Source organism: Phodopus roborovskii, unplaced genomic scaffold, assembly GCF_943737965.1.
Source record: "Phodopus roborovskii unplaced genomic scaffold, PHOROB, whole genome shotgun sequence".
Taxonomy (NCBI): Eukaryota; Metazoa; Chordata; class Mammalia; order Rodentia; family Cricetidae; genus Phodopus; species Phodopus roborovskii.
Genome location: NW_026126691.1, coordinates 1,161,060 through 1,183,154, shown reverse-complemented (window position 1 = coordinate 1,183,154; position 22,095 = coordinate 1,161,060). Strand labels below are relative to the sequence as shown.

The following is a 22,095-nucleotide window of genomic DNA, read 5'->3' as shown; positions in this document are numbered from 1 at the left end:
AAAAGTGAAAGAGGGAGTGTGGCTCTATCTTAGTGGTAGAACAAGCATAAGCAGTGTTCTGGGTTCAGTGCCTAGTATCTAAAGAAAAGAGAGGATCCTGGGGGAGGATCTCCAGGAGGAGAAGGAGAAAGGGAGAGTAGGTAAGCAAGGAGAAGATGGGAGAAGGGAGAAGAAGGAAAGGAAGAATAGCTGTTTGCTGTACTGCCAATCTTGCCAGGGGATTAGTGTGTCTGTGTGTGTCTTTGTGTGTGTGAGTGTGTCTGTGTGTATGTTTTCTGTATTCCAGGAAATAAGAGGTTAATTTTATCCTTTGTGAGACAGGCTGATACACTGCTATTTGATCTGGGAGAGGGGGTTGAATTCAAGAGACTGTGATATGTAAGCACAGGGTCACTTGACTCAACATTTAATTCAATTAATAACAAATACATCTTAGGAAAAGGGAGATGCTTATTAACCATCATGCAGCTCTAGGTCCAGGCCTAGCCAAATCAAGGAAAGATGAACAGGAAGAGAAGCAAGCTTGTTCAAATGATTTATCCTAGGAATGAGAAGGGATCTGGCCCTAGGAGAACTCTTCCCAAGACCAGCAACCCGAAGAGTTCTATCCTTGAGGAAGGAGACAGGTCAGTCCTGGAACAGTGGAAGAGAAGGGAGTCTGGAATATCTCTCCCTAATCTTCCCTTCTAATCTCCAACTTGCCATGAGCTGGCCCTTTGCCAACCTCAGGAGGTGGGGAGAAGCATCGTGCAAACTTGGGCTGGAGCTCTTAGGAAGAAATACCAGTCAGGAATCCCCCTCTCACTGGATCCTCAGACTTGGATGATATTTAAGGTAACTCAAAGAGGGGATCAAAAAACTTTCTAAAAGGACTCCTCTGATTAGGCTCAAGCTGCACCGTGAGATATAGTGTGCTAGATATATCTCACCATGTAAATGCTTCAGCTTTTAATCCCTAAAGCATCTTGAAATCAGGCATTTCAGTAAAACCTGGCATTTGGGAGCAGAAAACAGCAATGTCTCTGGGAGCATGAGAATCTTGATGACTGTCATAGCAGGTACTGCTAAACTTCAAGTTCAGCTTCATGGTAGCCTGGGCCCACAGACCCCAAAGCACAGTTCCCAGACCATCATCTTTGTCCCTGGTACCCAGTGGGAAAACCCTCAGCCCCCACCCTTACACACACCACCTCAACTGCACTCAATCATAAACTCCAGAATGTGACACAAAACCTATGGTTGAACCAGACCTCCGGGTGGTTCTGCTAGGCACTGAGGCTTTAGAAAGAGTGCTCTAGAATATCATCCATGCTCCATAGAAACTCTCTTTACTTGTCCCTAGAGGGTCTGACAGGAGATTTTAAAGGAGACTTACATTGTGTATGTGTGTGTGGGGGTCCCATATTAAAGATCCATCAAGTGAGAGATTTGTCAATGCCGACTGCCTATTGGACTTCTTTAGGAAACTTGAAGCCACTCTGGTAGCTTGAATTAGGATACACTCAGGCTGAGGTACAGTCTGGCTTCTACATCAGGAGGTATCTATGTTCTCTGGATTATTCTAAAATCCTGCCAAGGTCACTTTTTAACCTATCTAAGAAACACTGAACAGTTTTCAAAAGCATCCTTCAATGTCTCTCTTAGGAATGCAAGATTTGAAGGTTTGGGGTGGAGTTCATAGTTTTCACTTCCAAGCCTCCAGGTATGCAGCCTGCAGGTGATTTCTTCACTCCTAATGCTCTAGGATAAAAACATTTGCCTTTAGAACCCTGTAATCTACTCTGCATGGGGACAGTAAGCTTCCCTTCAAATTCCTATAATCTTATCATCATGAGTACATTTGAATAAATCATTGCACCTCACAAGACACATTTTCCCGTGGTTAGGTCATGTGCATGGAGGACAAATGAATAAGAGCAATTGTGTCTCTGAGCTGCTACCCAGCATTCAGTTCTCTGTTCCTGATTTACTATCCAGGCCAAACTATCAGGCTTATATCTCATGGAAAAGGATTGAAGCTTTTATTATTGTTATTATGTTTTGAGATGGTGCACAGGTAAATATGCCCAGTCCCAGAGATGTAGCAAGGAGATTGTTCTAATAGCATCCCCAGTGAAGCAGAACCATTTGAAGAGATGCTGGCATCAGTGAGAACCTCCTGCTGAATCCATTCCTTGAAGACATTCATTTTAGGAAGTTATTTCCAATTTGGCATATAACAGCCATGCAAGTCATGAGGATTTATAATCCCTGCTCCCTATGGAGGGTATCTTATTTAAAGCACATCCCCGACAAAGCAATATCAAGGGGACACAACTGGAAATCTCTTCAAGATGTGTAATTTCTCCAGAAACAGATTTAGCAAGTACAGCAGATGCCAGAATGGCAATCTGATTCTCAAGGTTCATCCAAACTTTCACTAGTCTGCTTCACTGAGGCTGTCTTCACTCAAAATCCAACCATGGGGGTAGAGCTTAATAAGGGGCTTCTTTAGTGATTTAGTGTCTATGCTATTCCTAAGTCTCATGGTATCACTGGATTCTTTGAATAAAAAAATAGTCAAACAAAGGGTGTGGCCCCTTGTCTTGGTCCCTTTAGGAATCTACAACAAAATACCTTTGCCTGGATAGTTTATAGCAACATAGATGCATTACTCACAATTCTGAAAGCTGAGACATCCAAGGGTCAAGGTTGATGGGAGATGTCATTCTATAAATATCTTTCTCATACTGGTTAATGAATAAAGCACTGTTGGCCAATAGGAAAGCAAGATAGGCAGGACTAGGAGATAAGGAGAAGAGAGGAAGTAATAGCGAGGATTCAGCATGGGGAGACTGGAGAGAGCAGAACACCAGCCCGCTCTCCGGTAAGATGAGACCATGTGGAAATATTTAGATTAATAGAAATGGGTTAATACTTAAGACAGAGCTAGCCAACAAGAAACTAGTACCTGGCCAACAGTATTATATCAAATACAGAGTCTTGGTGTGTTATTTGGGGCAGGCATGGCAGTGGGTCCGGGCCGGCAGGGAAAAACCTACTCCTTACACAAAAAAAAACCCAACTCTTTGTTGCATTGATTATTTTGTGTTGTTTTCCTGGTTTCTACTTTATTGATTTCAGCCCTCAAATTGATTATTTCCTGGCATCTACTCCTCCGGGGTGAGTTTGCTTCATTTTGTTCTAAAGCTTTCAGTTGTGCTGTTAATTCTCAAATGTGACTATCCTCCATTATCTTCATATAGGCACTCAGTACAATGAACAGATAAGCAGAAGGTTCATTATCAAACTCTTTTTTACGAGGCCACAATTACATTGGTACCCAAGCTATACAAAGACGCAACTAAGAAAGAAAACTACAGACCAATATCCCTGATGCACATTGATGTAAAAATACTCAATAAAATACTGCCAAGCCGACTCCAAGAACACATCAGAGAAATCATGCACCATGAACAAGTAGGCTTTATTCCTGGGTTGCAGGGATGGTTCAGCATATAAAAAATCTATCAATGTGATTCACCATATAAACAAACTGAAAAAGAAAAACTACATTATCATCTCATTAGATGCTGAAAAAGCCTTTAACAAAATTCAACACCCTTTCATGATAAAGGTCTTGGAGAGATCAGGGATAATAGGAACATATCTAAACATAATAAAAGCAATATACAGTAAACCAACAGCTAACATCAAACTGAATGGAGAGAAGCATAAGGTGATTCCTCTAAAATCAGAACAAGAAAAGGATGCCCATTATCTCCATATCTCTTCATATTGTACTTGAAGTACTAGCTAAAGTAATAAGACAACAAAAGGAGATCAAGGGAATACAAATTGGAAAGGAAGAAATCAAACTTTCAATATTTGCAGATGATATGATAGTTTACATAAGTGAGCCAAAAAACTCTACCAGGGAACCCCTACAGCTGGTAAACACCTTCAGCAAACTAACAGGATACAAGATAAACTCAAATCAATAGCCCTACTATATACAGACAACAAAGGGGCTGAGAAAAAAAAATCAGAGAAATATCACCCTTTACAATAGCCACAAACAACATAAAGTATCTTGGGGTAATGATTACCAAACAAATGAAAGACCTATATAGCAAGAACTTTGTGTCTTTGAAGACAGAAATTAAAGAAAATACTAGAAAATGGAAAGATCTCCCATGTTCTTGGATAGGTAGGATAAACATAGTAAAAATGGCAATCTTGCCAAAGCAATCTACAGATTCAATGCAATCCCCATCCAAATCTCAACACAATTCTTCACTGACCTTGAAAGGATAACAACCAACTTTATATGGGAAAACAAAAGACCCAAGACAGCCAAACACAACCCTCTACAATAAAGGAACTTCAGGAGGCATCACCATCCCCGACTTTAAGCTTTACTACAGAGCTATTGTCCTGAAAACAGCCTGGTATTGGCACAAAAATAGACAGGTAGACAAATGGAATCAAATCGAAAATCCTGACATTAACCCACACACCAATTTTACAAAACAGCTAAAAGTATACAATAGGAGGAAGAAAGCATCTTTAACAAATGGTGCTGGCACAACTGGATGATAGTGTATAGAAGACTGCAGATAGACACAAGTCTATTGCCATGCACAAAATTCAAGTCCAAATGGATCAAAGATCACAACATAAATCCAGCCACACTGATCCTCTTAGAAGAGAAAGTGGGAGGTACCCTTGAACAAATTAGTACAGGAGACTGCTTCCTGAACACAACTCCAGGGGCACAGACACTGAGATCAACAATAAATAAATGGGACCCCTTCAAATTGAGAAGATTTTGTATGGCAAAGGTCACAGTTGACAAGACCAAACGACAGCTCACAGACTGGAAAACGGTCTTCACCAATCCTACATTTGACAGAAGGCTGATCTCCAAAATATACAAAGAACTCAAGAAACTAGTCACAAAACACCAACTAACCTTATTAAAAAATGGGGAACAGAACTGAAGAGAGAATTCTCAATAGAGGAAATCAAAAAGGCTGAAAGACACTTAAAGTTCTCAACATCCTTAACTATCAGGGAAATACATATCAAAACAACTCTGAGATACTATCTTACTCCTGCCAGAATGGCTAAAATTAGAAACACCAATGACAACTCGTGCTAGAGAGGATGTGGAGAAAAGGGAACACTCCTCCACTGCTTGTGGGAGTGCAAACTTATACAACTATTTTGGAGATCAGTATGGCAGTTCCTCAGGAAAATGGGAATTAGTCTATCACAGGACCCAACAATCCTCCTCTTAGGCATATATCCAAATTATCCACATCCATGAAACAAAGACATGTGTTCAGCTATGTTTGTAGCAGCAGTATTTGTAATAGCAAGAACTGGGAAGCCAGTTAGATGCAGGGGGGGCATTGAAATCCTTAAATTCACAGACAAATAGAAGGAACTTGAAGAAACCATCCTAAATGAGGTAACCCAGTCACAAAAAAAGAGGAACATTGTGTGTACTCACTCGTATGAATCTCTTAGAATACTCCTTGTATCCTAGTTTTGCTGGCGGTGTGAATTATGGGCTAGTTATCCCTTGCTCTATGTCTAAAGCCCATATATAAGGTCCCTCACAGAAGGGGAAAGGGACAAGATCTCCTGAGTATATTGGGAGTGGGGGGGCGGTGAGTGGAGAGGGAGCTAGTAGAAAGATAAGGGGAGGAGAGGAAAGCACGCGGTACAAGGAAGATTGAGTCAGGGGAAGAATAGACAAGAGAGAGAGAGAGAGAGAGAGAGAGAGAGAGAGAGAGAGACCATAAAAGAGGGAGCCATTATAGGTTTGAAGAGAAAACGGACTCTAGAGAAATGTCCAGAGACCTACAAGACTGACTCAACTAACAATTTGAGCAACAGTGGAAAGGCTACCATAAATGCCCTTCCCTGATAATGAGATTGATGACTAACTTATTCACCATCATAGAGCCCTCATCTGGTAGCTGATGGAAACAGGAGCAGACACCCACAACTAAACACTGAGCTGAATTGAAATCCCGATGCAGAGAGGGAGGACAAGACCAGGCCACAGAAACACATAGAGATAGCTGACTGAACAAGGATGAGCTAATGGGCCCCCAGACTGATAGCTGGGAATCTAGCATTGAACTGACTCAGAACCACTGAACATGGGTCTCAGTTAGAAGGCCTGGGCAGTCTAAGGGAGTTCGGACAGTAGAATCAGGATGTATCCCTGGTTGCACAAAAGGACCTTGGGAGCAGAGCACATTCCCCATGGAGGGATACTCCCTTAACCTAGAGGCAGGAGGGAGGGCCTAGTTCCTACTCCAAATGACTTGACAGATTTAGATGATTCCTCCTCAAAGGCATCACCCTACATGTGGAGTGGGGGGTAGGGTGGGAGGGGAGGGTGGTTGGCTGGCATGAGAGGGTAAGAGAGAGGAAGAGAGGGATGGAGGGATGGAGCAAGGGAGGGAGAGGGAATTGGGATCTATATGTAAAATAAGAAAAATAATAATTAAAAAAGTTAAAAAACATGTCTAAGAAAGGAAGAAAAGAAATAAGCTCAGAGTTTTAAAACTAGACTGAGTTATTCTCCTATTTCTCTCTCTCTCTCTCTCTCTCTCTCTCTCTCTCTCTCTCTCTCTCTCTCTCTCTCTTTGTAAATTTTTTTTCTCTCAACTGGGACTATGTGGGACAACCTGTCAGAAGGCCCCTTTGGTTTCGTCAGAGCACTAGAGCAAAGAGAAGGCTGTACCTTGTAGTCAGTTTGGTTGGATGGGACTCCTTAACTATAACAGTTGGCTGTGTTTATCATTTGAGAGACAGCATGGTGCTGTGAAATAATCCTGTTATATGCTGTGAGTATGTATTATTCTCATTGGTTTAATAAAGAGCCAATAGCTAGGCAGAAAGAAGTTAGGCAGGAGAGTCAGACTGAGAGAATGCTGGAAGAATGAGGGCAGTGTCTCCAATCAGATGCAGAGAAGGCAGGAGATGACTATGTTGTGCTGAAAAAAAAAAAAAGTATGGCCATGTGGTAGAGTGAAGATAAAAATATGGGTTAATTGAAGTTGAAAGTGATAATAACAAGCCTAAGCTTTCAGCTGAGCATTTATCATTAATAATAAGTCTCTGTATGGTTATTTTGCAGATGATGGTCCTGTTCCTGCCATCCCCCCCCCCCAAAAAAAAACAAAAAAACTCACTACCTATACATGGTATATAACACAGAGAAACGTGGATTTTGGAAATGGGTTACCTGAGTGCAAAGGTAATCTACAAGTCTTGGTTTCCTAAACTGGACCTAAAATGTCATATATTTCAGACTTGTTCGGCAGAGTGCTAGAGCCAATTATGAAATATACACAATTACATTCATACATACATATGTACAATATGAATACACCTAGCTTCGTTATGGTTATAGAAGCATTTTCCCCCTGTAACTGAAAAGCTCCTGTAAGGTAAAGGACACAGTCAACAAGATAAAACAGCAGCCCACAGAATGGGAAAAGATATTCACCAATCACATATATGACAGAGGGCTGATTTCCAAAATATAGAAAGAACTCAAGAAGCTAGTTACAAAAGCACCAAATAATCCAACTAAAATGTGGGGTACAGAACTAATTAGAGAATTCTCAATAGAGGAATCTAAAATGGCTGAAAGACACTTAAGAAAGTGCTCAACATCCTTATCCATCAAGGAAATGCAAATCAAAACAACTCTAAGATACCATCTTACTCCTGACAGAATGGCTAAAATCAAAAACAGTTTATGTTGGACAGGATATAGAGAAAGTGGAACACTCCTCCACTGCTGGTGGGAGTGCAAATTTGTACAGCCACTTTAGAAATCAATATGGTGGTTTCATAGGAAAATGGCAAACAGTCTATCACAAGATCCTGTAACTCCACTCTTAGGTATATACCCAAAGATGCACATTCATACAACAAGGACATCTGTTCAACTTTGTTCATAGCAGCATTATTTGTAGTAGTCAGAACCTGGAAGCAACCTAGATGACCCTCCACTGAAGTATGGGTTAAGAAAATGTGATACATTTACACAATGGAGTAATACTCAGAGGAAAAACAACAATGGAATCTTGAAATTCACAGGCAAATGAATCGAACTAGAAGAAACTATCCTGAGTGAGGTAACCCAGTCACAAAAAGAGGAACATGGTATGTACTCACTCATATATAGATTTTAGACATAGAGCAAAGGATTAGCAGCCTACAATCCACACCTCCAGAGAAGCTAGGAAACAAGGAGGACCCTAAGAGAGACACACATGGTTATAGACACACCTTTTCTTTAGGATTGCACACTTCTCTGCCCCCCCTTCCCTAAAGATAGGCACACTTGATAACAAGACAGGAAGCCAGGCTTGCTCTTTTCCCCTGTTTGTTGTTTTGTGCTTAGGTTTTGGTTGTTCTTTTTGTTATTGTTGTTGTTTTGTTTGTTTGTTTGTTTGTTTTGAGACAAGGTCTCACTATGTAGCTCTGGCTGTCCTGGAACTGTATCAACCAGACCAGGCTGGCCTTGAACTCACAGAGATCTACCTGCCTCTGCCTCCATAGTGATGGACAACAGTAGGCTGACTTAGAACTCCTACTTGACCTCCTGCTATTGACATTACAGGTGAGAGCCTCTATGACTGACTTCCCCATTTTATTTCTAATAAATCTGCAAGCTAAAGGCAGAGGGGTTACCGAGAAAGCTTGGGATTGGAAACTGAAGGTGTTAAAGCTGAAAGCTGGGGTGGTACAAGGGACTCCCCTTGATGGAGGCAGAGGAGGGGACTTATGGTCACAGATGGCAAACTACAGCAGGAGTTCAAGGTAAACATGCCACAGATAACTACAAAATGTTCTCATGAACTGAAGCCATTGTATTCCCCCTCTGGCCAATAACTTCATTTCAATACCGAAATTCCAGAGCCATCCTGTAGGGGGATCCAGAGACCTTCCCTTTCTCCCTTCTGCATCTAAAGGGCCATTTTACAACAGAGCAAGAAGCCTGAGTGAGAAGCCAAGGCTGAGTCAGACCTAATGCTTCTTTTACACTTCATTTCTTTTTTTTGGGGGGGGGGAGGGGGTAGATGGCAAGGCCTTAAATATACTCGATTTAATTTGGGCATGGGGGAATGGTGTGATTCTACAGTGACTTTACCTAATGCTTTCTCAATCAGGAAATGCTTTCTCTAGTCAGGAAAATTTGGGTTTTGTTTGTTTGGCTGGAGTTTTGTTGTTGGTGGTGTTTCTTTTTTGGAGGGTTGTTTTTAGAGTTGTTTGTTTTTTCAAGACAGGGTTTCTCTGTGTAATCCCTGGATGTCCTGCAACATTCTAATAGACCAGGCTGGCCTCAAACTCACAGACATCTGCCTGCCTCCGCCTCCCAAATGCTAGGATTAAAGGTGAATGCCAGTTAGGACAGTTTTGTTTGTTTGTTTTGTTTTTAGAAATTACTAGTTTTAAATTTTAATGTGTTGTGTCTGTGTGGTCTGTGTGTCTGTATGTCTGTGTGTATGTACTCTTCCTCCAAAGGCAGAGACCAGAGGACAAGTTGTGGTACCCATGAGTCCTGGGGACTGACCTGTGAGTGTCTGGTTTTGATGGTAAACACCTGTACTGGCTGAGCCTCTTGTTAGCCCTAGAGGAACTATCCAATTCTTTAAAAGATAGACTTGTAATCAGTGATTCCATAAAAAATCTCTTCAAACATCCAGTAAGCATCTCTGTATGCAAAAGTGTGCTGTTACATAACTGTAACGTATATGCATAATGCCTAGGTTAGTCTCATGCAGGCTTCCTGGTTGTCTGTTAAGTTTCTGCTAGCCCCTATGAGCACAAGCCCCTTGACTGTGTGAGCCTTTCCGTGGTGTCCTTGACCCCTCTGGCTCCTTCACTCCTTTCTCCTCTTCCTCCTTTTCCTCCTCCTCTCCTTCGCTGCCACCGGATTCACCAACTCTGCCTAGTGTCCAGCTGTGGGTCTATATCTGCCTCTATAAGTTGCTGGATGTCACCTCTCTGATGACAATTGGGCCAGGAACCAATCTGGTCACAAGAGATAGCCAGTTCAGGATACTTATACCCTATTTATAGGAGTTTAATCTGGGGTCCTCCTTTTAGATTCTAACAGTGGGAACAGTGGCTGTCTCTTATTCTTTTACTGACTTTTGGGACCCTACTCCTTATACATGGGAGGTGCTTAGTCTTACTGCAACTTTATCTGTCATGTTTTATTGATGCTCATGGGAGACCTGCCCTTTCCTGGATGGAGACAGAAGAGGAGGTGATTAGGGGAGGGGGCAGACTAGGAAAGCATGATGTGGGGTGTAGCCAGGATGTCAAATACATAGATAAATAAAACTATAAAAGTAAAGCCAGAAAAAAGAAAGAAATGAAACAAGAACAAGGGGCACATTGGTGTAACAGGATGTTTCCATTGCTGTGAGGACGTGAAGCAGGCTCCAGTAGGGTGTGGCCTGAAGTCCCAGGAAACACCTTTCTGAGTAAAAATTGCCATGTAAACATAAAAGTTCCCTATATAAAATCATGTGTTTGAGTATCTGGTCCCCACCTGGCAGTGCTATTTGGGGAAGTTGTAGAAGTTTTGTGAGACGGGGTCTAACTGGAGGAAATGCTGAAGAGGGTCTTTTAAAGAATTTTTAAATTTTTATTTAAACTGGCCACAAAGTCCAGAAGAGATGTTGAATCTTACTATGACTTGATATGCCATGCTTTATTGATATGCATGGGAGACCTGACTTTTCCTGGAGGGAGATGGCAGAGGAGGGAATTTGGGTCAGGGAGTGGGAGGTGAGGCTGTGGGGAGGCTGCAGTCTAGTTGTAAAGTAAATAGATGAACAAAAAAAATGTGTCCTGAATATACAAAAGTGAAAAATCATGGTTCTCACCATCATGAATTCACATTCTAGTGTTGTGAGCTGACAGAACTTTCTGGAATAATGAAACACTTTATATGTACAATTTAAAGAATAGTAATCACTAGCACCAACTACAAGGATTACTTAGTACTTGAAAAGTAGCTAACATTGTAGAAGAGTTGTGTTTTAATTTGATTTAATTTCAAATATACCTGTCCTGATTGGATTTTTTTCCATTGACACAAGCTAGAGTCATTTGGTAAGAGAAACTCTCATTGAGAAAAATCCCTCATAAGATTGGCCTATAGGTACGCCTGCCAGCATTTCCCTGATTAAAAACTGATGTGGGTAGTGGGTAGTGCCACCCTTGACTTGTATAAGAAAGCAGGCTTACCAAAGAGGAGCAAGCCAGGGAATAATAGCACTCCTCCATGCTTGTTTCAGTTCCAACCTGGCTTCTTTCAGTGGTGGAAGTTACTTGGATCTGATGGGAGAAGGAGCCATGAGCCTGAGACAAGGACTAGAGGGCTGTAGAAACCAGAAAAGGCAAAGACATGGCTCTTCCCCTATTGTTATAGAACCTTGGAAAAGAAGCCAGGCCCTGAGACACCAACATCAGTTGTGTGTTGGCTGGGAGGGTACACACATATGTTGGTGTATGTGCACATGTGTATACATCCATGTGTGGAGGACAGAGGACAACCTCAGGTATCATTCTTCATTTGCTATATTTAATTTTTTTAAACAGGGTCTTTCACTGCCTTGAGGAAGGCTGCCCACTGAGACCCAGGGATCCACCAGTCTATGCCTCCCCAGTGCTGGGATTACAAGAACAACCACCATTCCGGCCTTATATGTGGGTGCTAGAAATTAAACTCAGGTCCTCATTCTTGTGAGGATAGCATTTTTACTAACGGATCTGTCTTCCTAAGCCTTTATCTTACCCTAGCCAGACCCAAATTGGCTGATGAATTCTGAGATAATGCACAGAGGTTGTCTTTAGATTCTGCACTGTGGTGATGAATTTCTGTGTCAGGAGTGAACAACTACAGGCATCTCCTAGGGTTGTGAAGCTGAACTAGGCCCAAGAAAGAGACCTTCATAGTGATGACACTATCTTCCATGAGCACATGCTTCCTCTCATAGTGGTGTTCACTTCCCCCGAGAGTCACCTTCCTCTTCCCTGCCTACCTCTGCCCTGCATTTGCAGCCTCAGCTGAGGCCCAGAGTTGCATAGTACCTTCTGCACCCTCCCCCACACATGCATGCACACTCTCACAGGCACATGTGAAGATCTCATTCTCTGAACTCCCACAGGTTTTCTGCAGGACCTGGGAATTACATAGTTGGTAGTGTTACCTACTGTCATTTCATGTCTGTTTCATTGTCTTGTTTCCAAAATAAGACTGAAACTTTTTCTCAAACAGGGACTATATTTTGTTCTATTGCAGTTGTCTCTCAATACTTATACACATACACATTATACATAATTTTGATTTTAATCTCCTTGTGATTTTAATCACATAAAGAAAATACTCAGGCATATATTTATAAATAGATATCCTCAATTCTTTTCTTTATCCTATGACTGGCCACTACCTCATTTTTCTACTTTTTTACTAGAATATTCTTTTTTCAGATGAAATTTTTTGACGGTGTTGAAGTCTAAGGTTAGACCAAAATGGATAAAACAGGGTTATAGTTTTTCTCTAATGGTTCCAGTCAACATGTTCTCCATTCTGTCAGTCAGACAATTGGGGTGAAATCTGTTTGGAATCATAACACAATTAACAAAGTGGGAGGCTGTGTCTGTGATACTCATAACCTGTGCTAAGCACACAATAGATGCTCAATAAAAATGGGTTAAGCAGGGCTATAACTGTGACTCACCAAGAAAGCACTTGTCTAGCATAGACAAGGCCATAGATCTTATTTAGGTCCAGCACTAAGATAATACAAGGTGCATCAGACAACTGGTCAGTGTGCAAGTTTCTCCTGCCCCATACTCTAACCGCAGGACATGGCCCTCTATGCAAACATCTATGAACACAAAAAGGGAACAGCTGACCTCCCTTGGGGGTAGTTCCTAAAAGAACAGACAGATGAGTTTTCCAGAACATGTTGTTCATGTCTCAAAAGAAAATCCACCTCTCATTTCAGGGTGCATTTATTTTAGTGGTCGGAGGAAGGATTTTGTAAAGAAAACAATGAATGAGCCCATATTGTGGGAACAGGAATTAAAATAAGCAGTGCCTTGCCATCTGCAGACATATATGCCTTCCTATCCTACTGCTTTTTGTGGGGTTCCATTCTGCTGTATCTACTCCTTTTATGCTTTAAAAATAGGGGGTGGCAGGTCAGAGAGTGAGGCTGGGATAGTTATTGCCCTGCTAGCAAAGCTTGCACTACATGTTTGGTACATAATGCACGTTGCCACACCAAAACCCTGTTGTAACCCTATGATGGGGTTACATTGCTATCATCCTTTTATAGGAGACAATACTGAGAAAGAAGGATGGAGGAAAGATAAGGTGATCTTGCACAAAGTAACTAAGGAAAAGCCAGTTGAGGTGGGGCAGAACAGAGGGCTGGGTTCTGCCATTTTTCTCTGCTGAAGAAGTTCGTGTGGAAGACCCTTGGTCCTGCAAGACCCACAAGCTGAAGTGCTCTAGAACTTAGGAGACACTACGCCAGTTCTTTATGCTTCTCTGGTCCTCGTAGCATTTCTAGAAACTGGAGGTGGGCAAGGAGGAGTGTGAAACAGGAGATATGGGGATGCATAGTCTTAAATAAGATCTCTCCCCCTCCCTTCCTGTTTCAAGTGAAGTGTTACATGATGAGTAAGTAGAGATGGAGGGATGCCAACAAGTAGCAGAGTAGGCACAGCCTTTTCTAACTCGGTCCTCACAAATCTCAGTCTTCCAAGGTAAAGGACAGTAGCCCAAGATCAGAAAAAGAGTGTAGAATCAAGTAGTCAAACTAGTGTAAATCATTCATCCCACATTTCCAGGCTGTGTGAAACCAGACAAGAGAGTCAGCACCTCTGAGCATCAGATGCCTGATCTGTAAACATGGAGTAACTAACAATGCCTATCTCCTTGGGTGCTCTGAATATAGAGTAGATGGACCTGAGAGGCAGTAGGGCCCACACTGAAACATTTGAATACCTACCACTCTTATGTACTCTTATGTTGATTGTACTGTTGAGTATCTTCAGATGACATATGCAACATATATATATATATATATACATATATATATATATGTATATATATATATATGCTTTATCATACAATACACATGCTTTTATCAATGATTAGAATAGCAACATGGTATGGGTTGTGCACTGAAAAAGATACAGGCACTGTCATAACCTCTGGTTTTTAATAACATGGCACTACCAATGTCACCTTTTTCCATCCTCAAAAGTGAATGTAGACAGACTTATTTCTTATACCTTATCCCAAAACCTAGCCAGTGAAGGCAGTGTTCCTCCACTTTGCAGAATTAGGACAAAGCTACTCAAAATGCTCTCTCCTAATGGTCCTTTCCCTTCTCTATAGGCTTGTTTCCCAAGAACGTCCACTTGATTCTATGGTGACTTATGAGTTCAATGTTTATTTCACAGAGTAATAACCTATATGCTAAGTCAGACAGAAGAACCTCCTGGAGCTCACTTTAGACTGAAGGACTCTTCCACAACAGGCAGGACGGTTTGGGATCTCACCCAAGGGCAGTTACTAAGAAGCACAAGTATTTTATTAAAGGCATACTCATCTACAAGAGTGGAAGGTTCTTTTTATTGTAGTTGTTGTTATTATTATGATTTCATAGTCCACCATGCCTGTGTTCTTTGTTTTCAGTTTCAACATTGATGCTTCCCACCAGACTGCAACATTTACAGGTTTCATAAGTCCCTAGTTTCCTGTCCTTCTCATAACTATAAGGCAGAACTCTCTGTCTATGTCCTTCCTGGGACCAAGTGAAGAAACTAGAGACCCCAGGTCACAAAGCCAGTTAGCAGCTCAGCTAAGACAGCTGGAAGCCCCAGCTCATGAACATAACTCAGGACACAACACAGATTTGCATGTGGCTCTCATGATCATGGCATATTGACTAGAAAATGACTCTCAGCAAGCTCATTTTGGAGCCAAAATAGAACTTGTCCACTTGGCAATAAGTGAATATGGTTCGAATGAGACACCTGGAGGTTGGGATTTAATTAAGGATATCTACACATACAGGTACACTTACACACATGCATCTAAGAGTGGGTAGGTGACCACTATATATGCTAAATATTAGAGATCATGTTTATGCTTTAAATATGTGACAGTTGTTTTCAAATCCAGCACCTTTCACGATGCACACAATATTTTTAGAACATTATCTAACAATGTCTACAAAATGAATTATTCATGCTCTTTTACTTGGCAATTCCTCTTTTGGTAATATAGAAATATCTAAAGAAATGGAATTTCACAAATATATGGATGATGGTGTTTATGAAAATATTGTTCAGAGTAACTAAGAAAGTAAATGAGTGATCCATTAGATCCTATGGCTAGGGCCACTCTAAAAATAAGCAGAAGATGAAATTACATCCAAATGGCTACATTTCCCTTCTTATAGAACTGAAGGGATGTCTACCATGTGTTACTACTATAAGAGCTAAATTATAATGAAATACAGTTATTTGAAAGAATTTCCTATAGGAACATCAGCATCTCTCTAATGTCTCACTACAAGTGTACATCCATTTGCTTGTGTGTAGTGTAGGATGAGCTTACAGAGAGGTGTGTAGCTTGTTAACAGTAGGCACCCAGGAGGTGGGCATCCAAGAAGCTTAAAGGGAGAAGAGATGCCTGCTATTTTCCTTTGTTGGTATTTCAAAGTCTTCAGTGGTTACAATATGCATGTTATTTTGTGAAAAATAAGAAGTCTTGCCCCCTATAACCATAAAAAACAGAAAACAACCCCCACCAAAAGCACCCCCAAAAAACAAAATGAAGCAAAAAAAAAAAAAAAAACAAACAAACAAACAAAAAAACCTCTAAAAGTAAAGACAGAAAATTCTCAAGTAAATCTTCTAAGTTCTGTTTGGGACTGTCCCTCAGTCAACACCATGGAAGCAGAAATATTCTTAATAACTAGACACAGCATTGAAGAGGAGCGTGGAGCATGGAGCTGTCACTCTAAGAATTCTCAGAGCTAGTTAGGTGTTGTGACCATTTCACTGTCCTAGTCTGTTTTTTTTTTTTCAATTTCTACTTTATTTATTTATTTTTTAAAATAATAACTGCATCATTAGAAATGCCAGGTTTAGCATGCTCAAAGCCAAGAAACCAACAATGGCAGACAGTGAATTTCTATTGCACTGTCTTTTGAACACACCAACAGGAAAGAACTGCTGAGTGCAGATACCATGCAGAGCCACTGTCCTAGTCTTGACTCTGGGAGTAACCTGCCGAGCCTAGCACAAGGAGCATCCCCCCTACCCAGAGAAGGAGGCAAGCAGCCTGGAATACCAGACTGACTTGAGATGTCTCCCCTTGATCTGCCTCATCCCAGAACTTGTAACTATAAATAGAGCCCACCAGGAGACAAAACCAACTCTGGCAGGCAGGTCTGCTGGGGCACCAGAACCTGGCAATCTGAAGGCTGGTCTTGTTCCCGTGGGCTTCTTTCACCAGCCCTGACTCTTACTTGCAGAATGACAAGTGACAGAATTATGAACAGCAGAAGTCCCAGCTGTGACGGTGATGACCATGGTACTTCAACAACAATAAAACTTACTGTCTAAAGCACTAACTCAGTAGATCCTTCTGGGCTGTCACCATCCAGTTCTAAAATTCTAAGAGTACCATCCACAGTCATACTCGATAGTGACAGCTCAGCACAAGGATCCTCCCCAAATCCTATATCCTTAATCTGTCCTCCCTTAAGCCAGTGAGAAGGCAAAAGAGACTGACTTACCAAGCCAACTTCTGTTTAAGTACACAGACACAAACACGGGAGGAACTGTGAAGAAATCTACTACAGAATTCACTTCCAGCCAGAACCAGAGCTTATCGTTGGCTGCAATAAACTGGGGAAAAAGAAAAATAAGGCATAAAAACAAAATGAGAAGCATGGTGTCAGCACTTAATATATGGCCTTTTGTCAACTGATAAATGTTGCATTTCTGTGGAGTCTGGAGGGTGACATTCTGCTCTTCTCATATTTTCCTGTATATCAATCATTAGCTTGTTTGGGAGAATACATAACTTTTTAAGAAAGTGACCATATGCTACATTAGCCTTGGAGATTGATCAGGCAATATAATTTCCTGTGGTTACTGACAGCCTCGTGGAGAAGGCTGAATAATCTCACTTTCTTTGGTCTTTCCAATGTAAATCTAACTGTTGGACAAAACACATATATATGCATTCACACATGTCTGCAATTCAGATTTCGTACAAATCTCTTCATGAGTACCATTGAGTATGGACCCCCAAATCCACCAGCCTTCACCCCTGCTTGGCCTTGATATTTGCAATCTCAACATTGCTAAATATAAATTGGTGACCTTAAGATACTTTTTTTTTCCAATTTACCTTTTAATAGAAAAAACATATTCATGTTTGAATAGAGGAAACAGAAACACGGGATAAGTGAAGGTATCATTGTTTTAAACCCCTTCCTTGAACTAAAATAAACACATATTATAGAAAATGCCCAGCTAAGCAATGAGCTTTCACTTAGACCCCAAATTAGAAAGCAAGTATGTTATCCACCATGGAGTACTCAGGCTTCACCTTGTCTGGGAAGACCAGTCATGGGTGGCATGTTAGCCTTGAGTTTCAGACTCTTATACCCCACTGTGGTACTACTGGGAAATTCTGCTAAACTTACCCGCAAGCCAAAGTAGAGAAGGAAGAACACGTTGAAAGCCATGTCGATCTGTAATGTGAAATCTTTGTAGAAATTCTGGCAGGATTCTATTGGGCTATTAGATGGGAAGAAGAAAAAGCAAGAGGTAAATAAGAGACAAAAAAAAAAAAAAAAAAAAAAAAAATCACAGCTTCCACAATGCTGAGAAATGGTGTATGGAGTAGAGGACAAAATATATTTGGTCTTTCTACCCCTTGTAACCATCAAGCAAGCATTGCCAAAGGACTTTCCATTCAACCATTCAGTGTTTTGTTCTTTTATTTGCTGGTGGAGTGGTAATTTTAGGTATTATTTTTTTAATCATCATTCAACGGTTGATCTAAGGCTTGAAAGAGGACCATGCATACATACTCCTTGGAGGAAGGACAAGCAGCAAGAACTACCAAATCCCTTGATTTCACATTAACCCTTAAAGAACTGATTTCTTCAATTAAAAAGACTCATAACTAAAACATTAGACCCTATGCCCTCCAATCCATTAGAAGTGGAGCCCATTTTCCAGCAGCTATGTCTGGATTTAATAAAAACAATTAGCAGATTTGTAAAGGACCCAGGAGCATCTCAAGAAAGCTTTGGAGAGGAGGATCCTGGTTACTGTTCTGGCTAGAATAAGCATAGACTTCCTGAATGGTACTCTGCACTGGGGAAGAAAACAATGTTCAACAATAAAGTTCAAGACCATTACATTAATGTATGGAAGCAGTACTCTAAGGGTTAATTTTGTTTGTTGTTACAGTTGGCATGCAGGTTAATGGGCTTTGTCCTGTGTGTGCCAAGCAGCCAATGCGCACCCCCAGCACACTCTACTTTGCTCAAGAGTCAGCAGTTCCAAAAGGTACTACTATACAAACTGGTACATGTCTTGCATGAGATTTCCCCAGCAAACTGATGAGGACACTACTGTGTGAACAGTCCTGAAGTCTGGGCCAGGTGGAAAGCAACAAAGTCACACAGATATCTCAAAACTATAACTGAAAGTCAGTATAATGCTGTCTGTAAGCAAATGGAAGCACTCAGACCAGGAATAATAAGATGGTGAGGTGGGGGGAAAGGGCAGGAAAATAGAGAGTGCCCTGGATTGCAACATGGACCTCTCCCCCTAACAGAAAGGAAACTGGAGAAGTGCATCAGGAAAGATATCTGAGTAGCATTGTCGCTTTAGAAATCATTGTGTAAGATACCAGTTAGTATAGTTGTACTTCAATCAGGGTAATGCTTGGCTGTTTAACAGGCGGGAATTGGTGCAGCCTGGGAATGCAGGGCCCACTCAGAGGCACAGTAAGTCAGTGTATGGGAGTTCCCAGTCATGTGACATGCACTGGCATTCCCCATTCTTCATTTGGGATTACAAATCAAACATGCCCCTTGTCATGTTCCAAACCACTGATATGTGGTAACCCTCCACACACAAAGGCAGAATAGCCTATTCTTGCATTTACACAGTAAGCAGACGGAACAAAAGCAACAGAAAATGGTTGTTTTACAAAGTAAATGACAACTGCTGAGTTCTCACTAAGGCAGGAAAAGTGACAGGGAAACAGAATGGAATCTGGTTAGTCCAGCGCTGAAAGAGGCAGGAACAAAAGCTTACACAAAACAGACTACCACTGGTCTTTGTCATCATCTCTCCCCCAAGCATGCACTTAATGAAAACTAGGGCCTATAGTTAATAAGGAACATGCCTGCAATTCCTAAACTATGGTATGGCATTATCAAGAAACAGAGTACATACAGCGTGTTCTGAAAATAAGCAAGAAGGTTGACAGGAAAGATCTACTACAGATCCCAAGGACCTTAAATTGACAGTATGTGTCTCTGTAGTAAGAGAGCCACTGACAAGGTACACTGTTGAAAATTAAGTGGTGTGTGTGTGTGTGTGTGTGTGTGTGTGTGTGTGTGTGTAAGAGAAAAAGTAAGTGAGGATGTCAGAGACTTGTAGACAAGCATTGCACTCATGTGCTCCACTGTGCGAGCAGGAACGTGGCCTCTGTATTAAAAGTATATAGTCACCTATTTTGTTATACACATAGTCAATGGAACCAACAGAAAGCCTTAAGTTCAAGTTCAACAAGGAAAATCCACAATTACATCATTAAGGCCAAGCAATAAGCTCAATATTGCCTTCCCAACAGTCAACAATAGAGATAGTGACCTTGTCATAGGTCATTCAAAAACATAGAACTAACTTAATCATCACCTTGCAACCATTCACTGAGTTCTCTCTGAGCTAAAACAATAAAATAGATGCTATTCTGATGTTTAGAGTGGCTGTTTCTCTGGCTGAGGTGCAAGGTAACAGAAACACATCCTGAGCTATGGACAAGGGTGGGATAAGGGGCAAGAGATAGAAAATTCTGAGACAAACAAACAAACAAACAAACAAACAAAAACCAAACAAACAAAAAAAACTGAACTGAACCTCTCAGAGCTCAGGTGGAATCAGAGAACTCGGGGGATGTATTTTATATCCCTTTCAGCAACTCCCCCTGCCATGGGAGTGCCAGGAACAACACCCTGCATGGTGTTTGAAGAGCCAGCAGACCTATTTATTAGGATCCCTTCTGAGATAAAGCCTCGCAGTGTCTACAGTTCAGGCTCTCACACAACCAGAGACCACAGAGTGGAGATGCCAAAATCCCATTATGTCATTCACCAAATGGAAACAACCCACAGAGTTCATTGATCTTTAAAAAGAAGACTCCATAACTCAACAACCAAAAGGTTGACCTATCAGGATTTGTTTTTCTCCCCAAAAGACTTTCTCTTAGTGATTATTACTCATTGCCAGAGGAAACCAAAATGGAATCACCTCTTCAGTCTTGTCTAAGGCACCAGAGTTTCCTTGTCTATATCCACAGATGGCAGCAGGGAAACGGGCTTCTATTTAAAACTACAAAAGAAAATGACTCTGAGTCACATTCTTAAATTTAGATTGCCATTCTGATGAGGCATGCCCACATCAGAGAAGGCTTTAGGTGAACATGCAATGCCAATTGGGGGTGGAGGGGGTAAGAATAGAAAGAAAGGATACCAGTTCTAACTATGATAGCAGCAATCTGGCAAACCCTAATTCATTCCTAGTAAATGAGTAACTGGGTAAGTAAAGGATGTAATTCTTGCATCTGATGGACTTTTCATTCCTAGATTCCCACCGTCTATACAGATTGGGTGTGATATTGAAGCCTTGGGAACAGTTAGAATGTTGACCAGGAATCTAGGATTGAGGACCTCTCCAAAGACCTCCCTAAAAAGTTCTTTCTGATAGAACATGTGCTATATAGGACACGGCTGAAATAGGAACTTCTTGAAAGCATATGATTAGCATGTAGTTGTCTCCAGAAGAGAGGAGATAAGATACTCTGTGGAAAATGGATCTCTTTCTACATCTACTAAACAATAAAATTTGTGGTAAATACCCTTGAGCAAGATGATTCCATACATAGAACTCTTTGGACTTGGCTTTGGAACTTGTCAAAGCAAAAGGCAGGAGAAGCTTTCTTGGATTTTCCTTCCAAAGGCCACCCCTTGGAATTCAGCATCATCTCAAAAATGGAAGTACTGACCTTTCACCTAAGCTTCCATACCTCCCCTCATATCCCCAAGCTCTGTTTTTCTACCTCCTGTCTTTGACGGCCCAACTCCACAAGGCCGTTTCTTCCAGACTGTGCTTCTCAGACTCTGGCCTGTGCCTGGCAGGCTTTGCTAAAGCTTGCTAGGCCTCAGCTCCAGTTTCTGATCCACTACTCTGTATTAGGGGGTCTAACCTTTTGCTTTTCTCCCAGTCTCCAAAATTCTGCTGATGTTGTTGTCCAGGGACCCAACTTTGATAACTATGTCTTCTGAAGAATTTCCTACCAACTGTGCACTAATTACAGGTACCATTGCTCAAGAAGACTCCCATTTAGATGTGAACAGAGATGATTAAGAGTTTGAGCCTGTCCTCATACAACCAGCTACATATCACTTCACTAATTGCTAAGATCAAGCCTTTGAACAGATATTTTCATTTTCAGGTATGGACAAGAGGAAAAGATACAGGGGTATGATTACAACACTACATGCTTCAACAGTGGATGTACCAATTAACAATTGGAGAGTACCCACTGAATACACTCTCAGTGCTAGAATAAAAGGTAAAAATGTTGAAGTCTAGATGGAGGTTAAAAGGATGGTGGGTACAGGGAACAAGGAAATTCTAAGCAGTCTATGAACACAGCAAGCATTCAGGATTATGTAATAGGGAAGGGACTGGTGGAGAAACAAAGTAGCACTTTGT

At 41.2% G+C, this 22,095-nt stretch overlaps 1 protein-coding gene and 1 non-coding gene across 25 annotated transcripts in view; both read right to left on the bottom strand.

Annotated features, from left to right (window-relative positions):
- Kcnma1 (potassium calcium-activated channel subfamily M alpha 1) overlaps positions 1-22,095 on the bottom strand; it is a 707,058-nt gene that overhangs the window by 272,747 nt on the left and 412,216 nt on the right. For all 24 annotated transcript variants that reach the window (XM_051174773.1, XM_051174774.1, XM_051174776.1 and 21 more), the window contains exons 4-5: positions 17,781-17,874; positions 16,863-16,974 (exon numbers count right to left, since the gene is read on the bottom strand). In XM_051174773.1, coding sequence (XP_051030730.1) covers positions 16,863-16,974; positions 17,781-17,874 — 206 coding nt within the window. The remainder of the gene's footprint in view (positions 1-16,862; positions 16,975-17,780; positions 17,875-22,095) is intronic.
- Positions 16,184-16,321, bottom strand: LOC127214369 (small nucleolar RNA SNORA8). The gene has a single exon (XR_007833830.1). It is a non-coding gene; the product is annotated as a small nucleolar RNA SNORA8 (small nucleolar RNA).